This window comes from Palaemon carinicauda, chromosome 5 (assembly GCF_036898095.1).
Source record: "Palaemon carinicauda isolate YSFRI2023 chromosome 5, ASM3689809v2, whole genome shotgun sequence".
NCBI classification, from domain to species: Eukaryota; Metazoa; Arthropoda; class Malacostraca; order Decapoda; family Palaemonidae; genus Palaemon; species Palaemon carinicauda.
Genome location: NC_090729.1, coordinates 162,292,803 through 162,302,802, shown reverse-complemented (window position 1 = coordinate 162,302,802; position 10,000 = coordinate 162,292,803). Strand labels below are relative to the sequence as shown.

Below are 10,000 nucleotides of genomic sequence, written 5' to 3'. Positions count from 1 at the left end.
AATAATAATATGTAATTATAGTTGACATTACCTTTAAATGATTCCGTTTTATTTCCATTTATAGTTCGCTACCTAAGGAAATATTTCTTTTTATTCTTCTGAAACTCTTTCAAACAGATATCCCGAAATGCCCATGTGTCACTGACGAATTTGTTTAAGATTCTGTCTTGGAATATGTATTTATGTACCCAAATTAAATCACTAAAATTAAAAATGTTCTGAAGAAAGAGAGGGAAGTTATCCAGACGAAAGAATGCTGCATGTAATCAAGATTCCGTATATTTTTATTTCAGACGAACAAGGTTATAAAGATTTAGGAAAAAAAGTCAGATGAAAACTCTTCAAATATCAAAGAGTGATTGAAGTTAAATCTTAATCATGAATTTGTGATGATGAGATTTTTTTTGTGTGATGTCATTCGAGAAATTACTTCAATTTAAGGCAGAATATCTTTAGGATATAAAATTTATAAAGATCTTAATTAGATAGATGAATCAATTATCGCAGGAAATCTTATCGGATTTGTTTATTCTATTTCCTTGTTCAATGGCAGGAGTTGATTAATGGTTTAGCTTCATTCTCTATTCAATCGCCAATAAGAATCGAAATAGCATATTTAAGGGCCATTAATAAAAATCGCGATCATGGTTATTATGCAAGAAATGCACATCTCCAAATGAAGGAAGAATCGTTTCCTTTTATTTTAACCGGTTTCAAAAAAATTAAAAATGCAAATTTTAGCAATGAGGTGACTTAAAAATACAGAGATTTTGTATCTTTTGATTACCAAATACGAGAAGAATGAACTCATCATTGTATGGGCTTAACTGAATTAACTGGTATTTGAATAGTTTACTGTTATATTTACCACGACCAATACTGAATTATGTAGCTAAATAAAATCAGTTTAGCATCGAATAACACAGTTACATTTGTACCTATCTATCTATATATCTGTCTATCTATCTATCTATCTATCTATTCTATCTGCCACTTCAGACTTCTACACAAAAAGCCACTATAAAAATTTATCGAACCATCCCCTCTCTCACAGAAAAACTCCATTAATCACCTACATCTTGCACTTTCTCTTTCTTTTCCTTAATCTCTCTTAATAGTTCCTTATTCAGCCAATCTATCCTGAACTTTAAGGTCTCAGTCTCTCTATTCTCCATACACTAACGAATCGTACATTTGTTTCTCCAACTTTTCCTTCTCAATTCATCCACTATTACAAAACTTTCTTAGACTCTGATCCATCCTCTCACCTACGATATCCTCTTTACCTCCTCTTCGCGTATCGTCTACATCTCTCAACCTTTCAATTCTTATAACATACAAACATTGTGTGAACAGAGCCTCATGGAAAATTAATTACGTTAAAACTCTTATCTTTTCACGTGTTCACACAACGACTGGTTGAGATTTATAATGCGTCATCCCTGTGGTTCTGGACTTATTTTATAATGAACAGCTAATGGATAGGAGCTCAGATTCCGCAAAATGAAGCTAAATAAAATTCAACATATACACTTCGAAAAAACCGTAATTTTAATCGGGAATTATCCCTAAAAATATACTGTTCTCAACCGTATTTTAGTAAAGTACAGGCGACCGTAATTTTACCTTTGTTATTATCTTTTACGGGGTTGTGACCCTAATATCACTCCTTTACGTCAGTATACCCGTATTTAAAGCGGTAAAAATCCTGGAATAGATGTTGCCAAGCATTTAAGGTTTTTTTTTTTATGCAAAATTTTTACATTGTAGGGCATGGTATCCTATTTTTCAGGTAAAAAAAAATTCTATATCATTCTGAACTTAACTCACTTGAACGTACATTGAATCTGGAATCACTTTCTTGTTCTCGGCTATATATATATATATATATATATATATATACGTTAAATGTTGGAGCATGCTAAGTATTCTAGTATTTATAGTGAGGTCAAAAGAAAAGCTAGGAATGACTGGAGAGAATATTTAGACAGTAAAGCAGAAGAGGCTGACAAAGCAATGAATTCAGGCAGAGTGTATAGTATGGCAATGAAACAATCTACCATAGATTTAGTAGATTTGAGAACAAAGCCCTCAGAAGGATATTGGGAGTTAAATGCCAAGACAGGATTAGAAATGAAACTATAAGAGATATTACTCGAGTGCCATATGTGGATGAGATCATGATGAGGGGTAGATAGAGATGGTTTGGGCATGCTCTTCGCACTCCCCAAGATATATTAGTTCACCTAACGTTCAGCTGGACTCCACAAGGCATTAGAAGAGTTGGAAGACCCAGACCTACTGTACATGGCTGCGGACTATGAAGCGCGAAGTAGATGATGAGTGGAGAAGTATTAAATTATAAACTCAAGATAGAGACGACTGGCGAAATCTAACCAAGGCTCTTTGCGTCAATAGGCGTAAGAGATGATGATGATGATGATGTTTGAGTATGTTTATATGAGTTCGAGTCCCGATCAATTCCCTGATTAGGGGGAAAAAAAGCTACTGTATGTGCGAAAAAGAATCGTAAGACATTTGAATTGTCTGTAGAAGTTAAGGTAGGACTGTACGAGATGATCGTCGAACCATGCCACTTTTATGGAAGTGAATTATGTACGTTGAAAGCATATATAAAAGAAGTGGTTGATGTTGTGCTATACAGATGAATTGTGTTGGCATTGTATACGGAGAGAAAAATAGATAAGGGTGAGAAATGGTAAAATAGTTTGAAAGTCTTTGAGGAGTTGTAAATTTGTGAATAGAGCAGACAAGAAGAGACTATGAATAATGGTGCAGAATTCAAAGGTGTTAAGGGGAGAGAAAGGAGTTGGTAGATTGTGTGAGGAACATTTGAAAGAAAGGTCTTTGGAATACAAAAAGCTCAAGAATTGGAGTGAATAGCACAGTGTGTGTATGGGAATCGTGCGATATTGAGAAGTTTTCTCGTGTAGGTGTATGAATTGATTGATGACGTTCACATTTGCTTGAGGGTTTCATCCTAGATTCAGCAGGTGGAAGTAAGTGAGGCTATGACTGTATTGTTGATTTTCGTTGAAACCACTTTCTATAAGGGAATCAATCTCTCTCTCTCTCTCTCTCTCTCTCTCTCTCTCTGTATATATATATATATATATATATATATATATATATAATTTCAGTCCTATATATGTAAAGAACTAGTATTAATAATTTGACTTTCAACTGGCTTGAAAGAGAAAATGATAAAAAGTAACGAGGTGAAAAACGTAACTCGGAAAGTTTATGAAATTTTTATCTCTTTTAAAAATATTTAAGCAAAAGACTACACAAAAAGGGCTTTACTGCCACGACTGACGCCAAGAATTTTAAACTAGGTACCTTTACATGGGGAACTTTACCTTTGAGAATGTGAGAGTGAGCAATTACTTTTTGACTTACTTTTATTATTGAAGAAACTGAGCCTCGATAGGAACGTAAGCCATTAATTGATACCCATTGACATATCATAGGATTTCTGTATAGATTCTTGTAATTATGTCAAATTTAGCTTAGAAAAAAAATGCCTTGACAGCAGCAGCTTTCATTATAAGGAGCAATATTTTATTGATTTTCTATTTATTAAATTATTTAATTTATTCTCTCATTCTCTCTTTCAAATCTTTCTTTCCTTATGAAGCTCACGGAAATCAAATGAAATCATTATCATAATCCTATAAATGTTTTATTGTCTGAAAAAAAATTCAGATTTTCGATAAGCTATTTTTATTTAGAAATGCAAATCGTTCTATAAGACTTGGCCATTTCCTCCGACATGAAATGGCTCCAGTGAAAAAAAAAAAAAACACAAAATTAACTATTTTAACTGATGAATCCCCGATTTTAGTCGTTTATTAAAAATTAATCTTTTTAAATACCTGTTTCACGTCATCTATTCAACCCTTTCCCGGGTTTCTCACATAGTCCCTACCATCATTTTTGCTGTATACAGTATAGAGTATGTTCACCAACCTATCGCCTCTTTTTCTTTTATATGGTCAATCCATCTCAAATTTTTTTTCTTTTTTTTCATTTCCACCTGTCCAAATTTCTCACCGTTTTAGTCCATTTTACATCCCATGTACTACGCAACCAGTTTCATCTCAACAGATTCAGCCTTTTCATTTTCATTTGATTTCAACAAGTCAGCACTCTTATATTTACACACACACACATACACACACACAAAAACACACACACACACACACACACACATATATATATATATATATATATATATCAAGAATATATTGGCGTAAGGGTAGAGCGCATATAATTCGTTGAAACATATCTTCAAGAATCTCTACTAGCTTTCCTCCCTCATTCGTCATATTTAGAGGTATGAAGCCTTAAGGTATAAAGACGCAAGATAATAACTTACTTACGAAATGTCATCGTTGCAGGATTATACAGTATCTTCTTTGGACTATTCAATTCAAGAGGCTTATTTTCCTTAAACTGATCTCCTACAAAATCTGTTTAATTTTTATTATATTTATATTCATGATAAAGATTGAATGGCATATAATATGTCGTTCCGAGAGAGAGAGAGAGAGAGAGAGAGAGAGAGAGAGAGAGAGAGAGAGTGGCGCGTAATGTAAGAGATGGTATATGAAAGTAAATTTGAAAGTGAATTCGTTCTATGAATTTCAATTTTCTTTGCGTTTTTCTTGAATTAGGCTCATGATTCTGTATCGTTATTTTGCGTAAAAATATTCGCTTTAAAATGTAGATTAGTATAAAGGAAATAAATAAACATAAAAGAAAAAGAATTTGTGTTCGGTGAATTTCAGTTTTCTCGGCGTTTATCTTGAATTAGTATCATTATTTTACGTGAAAAAAAAAACTTTTTCGAAAAGTGAGATAATGTTAGGTAAATAAATAGACATTAAAACAAGAATCAGTAAAATAGAAAAGTGAACCATATGGCTTTTCTGATAATAGGAAGCCTAATCAAATTGTCGAAATCTGTTTTCGCGCAGTTGCCAATATTTTTCATCCTATTACAGGCAAGAAAATATCGACATCTCTTTCAACTCTTTCTTAAACCTGTTTTTGTCCATTTCGTGTTTAGTAAGTATAACGACTGCAAGACATGAAAGCATACATGTGTGTATAGTATCACATATTCGCACACATGTAAGCATTAACCTGTAGATTCGTGTGACGGAGCTGTTAATGTCGGATGAGAAAACTAAATACATTCACGTACACTCACACGGATTTACTCATACATACATCTAAACCTATTCCCAACCGTATATTAGTTTCCACTCATTGCAAATAAGAAAAGTAAGCAGATTTATTTGTGTAAGCGTATTTGGACAGATGTATGAATTGACATGAAAATGAAAAAAAAATTGACAATTCTCGACTTCAAAACATTCTTTGCAGCGTTCACATTGCTAAATTCTTCAGTGAAATGAGCAGAATTGATTAATTCATTAAATCAATATATCAATAATTTCGTGTCTTATTCCTCTGAGATTAAAAATATTTCCAATTAACGTAGAAATTCCTAAAGAAAGGCAATATTTTTGGAGCTCTTATACGAATTAGGTTACTGTTCTTTCTTCAACTAATTTATCCTTCCTATAATTCATCAGCCTTTGGATTGAACCTAATTTATATTACTGTGCTGTGGATATATATTTATATATATATATATATATATATATATATGTATATATATATGTATGTATATTGTGCAGGATACAATAAAATCCAATCCGAGAAGTGATGAGGGATCAGAGGGGCAATACTCTCTCTCTCTCTCTCTCTCTCTCTCTCTCTCTCTCTCTCTCTCTCTCTCTCTCTCTCTCTCTCCCTTTTATATATATATATATATATATATCTATTTATTCATTCATTCATTTTAATGTTACTCTTCTTGAGAAATTCTATTTTTCCTTGTGTCCTATCCTCACTGGGCTGTTATCCCTGTTGGGGCCATCGGGCTTATGCCATACTGCATTTCCAACTATGGTTGTAGCTTAGCAAGCAATAATAATAATCATATATATATATATATATATATGCATGCACACACACACACACACACGCACAACACTTATGGCCATTTCTAGTCCAATGCAGAACAAAAGCTTCAGAAATGTCCTTATTCATGTCTGGTGTTTGGCTACTTTCATCTCCACGCTGGACACTGCGGATTGATGGTGGAAGATTGTTGTCATATCGCTCATAGCAAACCAACCTGGTATGGGTGGCCCTGACCAGTACAGCTTTGCTGATCATGACAATACGCACGCCCTTTCACCACGTCAAGGTATTTCTAATCAGAGAAGGATATATATATATATATATATATATATACATTTATATACATTTTATATATATATATATATATATATATAATGTGTGTGTGTGTGTGTGTGTGCATGTACGTATGAATTGTGTGTGTGTTTTATAAGATGAAATATGAATAGATGATGTATTTTTATACGTTCAATATTTTTTTCAATTCTGTTTGTGCAGTTACACTGACGTATACACTAATCTCTACCCACATCCGAGATCTGTCAGAAACTGGGGAGGGAAAAAAAGGGGGCGAAGGAAAGAAACCTTGGAAGAACATTTGCTTTAATCTTCGAATGCTAGCACACAGAGCCGAAAGCTGATAAGAAAAAGACGAAAACTCTTTCATCCCAAAGTCGCTTTCTCGTCGTGGTATAAAAAAAAGGGGGTATGTGAGGGTTAGGGATGGGGGCATTATGCAAATAGGACATTTGGTTGTAAGCCACAAGAATTTCACACAAGAGCATCTGCAAAATGTTGCTATGTTTATTGTTGATGTGACTTTTTACAAGATTCACATTATTGTAGGTATATAAGTGTTTGGTGCTGAATAGAAATAATCTGTTATTTTAATGTTTTATTTGTTTGTTTGCGGAGACACACAACTGCCTTAGGATCCTTGTTTTATTGTTAATGAATATTTAGGGAAATACTTTTAAATGTGATGTTAACATATGTCTTTATATAAATCATCATAAATGTTTCTTTGAAGAAGAAATATTTTGAAGAGTATCTATGGAACAAACAATTAAAGAATCGTTAGTGGTAATATTGAAAAATATTTTATTTGACTTTAAATCTCTTTTCACCCTTTTCCTTATAAAATCCTAGTGCCCCTAAGAATACTAGTCTAAACTGTAATTGAATGAAAAGAAAATATCGGTATGCTCCGTAAGATTATATAATATACGATATAAATTGTAAATGTTCCCTTTTTCTTAAAAGAAAAAAAATGTCAGGCTATCTAATAACAGCATAACCACGTTGCCGATCAGTAAAATATATATTTTTTAAATGCCACAAAAGAATACAAATATATTTTTCTCGAACAAAAGTAATCGCATGTAGGCTGCTATTACTGATTGTGAAATGGTACTGGAAAAAGAATGAAATATTTTTATATTGTAGGGAGTTACAGATATTTCGTTTCTGAATATTTCAGAAAGGAAACCAAAAATGAAATAAAAATTCCCGTCCTTTTATATAACAACGGAAACGTTCTTTTCCCTTTCATCCAACGGAAACGTTACTTACCTTTTGTATTGAGGAGAATAACAAGAACCAAGAAGAGAATCGTCTCATACTTTTTGTCCATTTTGGCCTTGACACCTGTCAAACAAATCACGCTCTTCGAATTTATGATCACTCACTTTGGTTTTTGTCATAGATAGTAGTCACATTCGGTGACATCATTTATGAAAATCTTATTTCAATCTTTGTATTATTCACGGATATTTTAACTTCAGATGCTTTACAAAAACGACGAGACCTCGTTTTAGTGCAGCTATGACATTGATGACATCAATATATAATACAGTTTTATACTAAGGCCATTTCTGGGGAAACGGACGAGGCGTGCAACACAAACACCAGACGAGCGAGGCGCTAAAGAAGCCCGAGGAACGTTCTCATCGGAACGGCCAGCTGTTGACAACTGAGATGAACTGGCTGCGAAGTGGCGGTCAGATGCTTCTCACCACGATCAAAACTTGGGTCACTCTCGCGTTGCTATGACCTCGTCCAGCAATGGGATGTGTTCTGTTTTATGTCTACATTAAGGATCCTTTATTACCCTTGTTATTCAGACATAAAGTTGACAGTACAGTCGCAATTCTGTAAAAGAGTTGCGTCATAGAGAATCTGATAAGAGACACGGATCACGCACTGTCGCTATCATACGCCTGGCACGCCGGTAGGGCACATCAGGATTTTAGCAGCAACGCACGTGCAATGACAAAGGGATCCTGGCAGAGGGCCTGTTCGGTGTCGTTAGAGCTTGGAGGAACCAGTTCATGCTAAGCGGCGACTTCGAAGCCCACCCCGACGAAGTTCTCGCGGCTGTCCAACTCTATTCGAATAATCGCGACGAATATTGTAGTCTTTCGGGGAAGAAAATTGATTGTTTTTTCGGAACGTTAGATACCTATCCTGAAATATTTTCTATGCGTATTTTAACACTGCAGGCGCGCATATTTTTTTATTATTAATTTTAATTATCCTACGCTTTGTAGAAAACCTTCAAGTAACGCAATGTTCAGATTACTGTCGAAAAGATTGCTCTTCAACGGTATGTATTTTTCCAGTTAATGGAAAATTTAAGAGAAATCCATTTCCATTCTGCACATCAAATTGGAAAATGACCGTGGATGCTTCCCATTATTAACATGGTCACTAATTTCACCATTAATTTATTGTCAAAACTGATAACATCTATTTCGAAGACAAGTGAAATGCTGCAAGTCCCAGAAATTCTTTGCCAATTGTTTTTTTTTCATTCCGAAACTTTCACGTTATTTGATGGCTTAACCGCAACGAATAATGCGACTGTTAACATGGGAAAGCCTAACGAACAGTAATAACGCCTACTCGCATATTTACCACGTGAAATGTATATGTCAGTCTGCGAATGTTCATTTCACATTAACACTTGCGCCGGTCGTCAAATGCTAGTCTATTTGTGCCCATGTTATATATATATTTACATGCGGCAACACGGGCTTTGTGTTGACAACGGATGAAAATTATTCTCTATATATTTGTTCATTTCTTTTACTTTTCTCTTTTTCTTTTTGGTTTAGGGTTATTAACATCAACCAGAGCTTTGTTTTAATTTAAAAAATATTAACTCATTTTTTCATATATATTTTATATTTTTTGATAAATATATACTTTTTTTTTTTATTTAGGTGTAGAATTCCACGCACCTAAACCAGCTTGATGTTTATAACAGACAGACATTATTCTGTATTCGTTGTAATATTTTTCTGTTATTATCTGTTTGTTTCTAGTTATTAATCCGTGCAATATGTTGGGTACTCACTCTTAGTAATAAGAATTTGTGGTTAATAATAATTTTTTTATTTATATTTTTTTCTTAGTTTTACTCCCTCTGTTTATTAGCCTTATCCATTACTTTTATATTTGAGGTTACTAACACCGAAAATATTGATTTTCTCTAATAACTAATTTGTCTATATTTTTACTTTGTTGCTTAATCTTGTATTTACATTTACTTCTGAAGTAATTTTTAAAAACCAGCATATTTTTTTTTTTTTTACAATTATTCTAGGTATTTCACCTGATCATATGATTGTATGTTACCTTATGACAGGGTTTGTGTGTGTGTGTGTGTGTGTATATATATATATGTATATATATATATATATATATACATATATATATATATATATATATATATATCTGCATATATGCATATGCTACCCCCCAAAATTGGGGGAAGTGCCTTTGGTATATGTATGTATGTATATATGTATATATATATATATATATATAGAGAGAGAGAGAGAGAGAGAGAGAGAGAGAGAGAGAGAGAGAGAGATGAAATATTTTGAAATATTCTCGTTTTCTTAAAACATAAGAGAAAAATATGGATGATATTTTTTTACAATCATCTTGGATTCATCATCAATATATAAAAGTGAATTAA

At 33.2% G+C, this 10,000-nt stretch overlaps 1 protein-coding gene across 2 annotated transcripts in view; it reads right to left on the bottom strand.

Annotated features, from left to right (window-relative positions):
* Window positions 1–8,077, bottom strand: part of LOC137640640 (cell adhesion molecule 3-like) — a 66,143-nt gene extending 58,066 nt beyond the window's left edge. The window contains exon 1 of one of the 2 annotated variants that reach the window (XM_068373137.1): window positions 7,588–8,077. In XM_068373137.1, the coding sequence (XP_068229238.1) occupies window positions 7,588–7,648 (61 nt within the window). In that variant the 5' untranslated portion in view covers window positions 7,649–8,077. The remainder of the gene's footprint in view (window positions 1–7,587) is intronic. The other variant, XM_068373138.1, reaches the window with a different exon arrangement.
* Window positions 8,078–10,000: the final 1,923 nt, after the last annotated feature.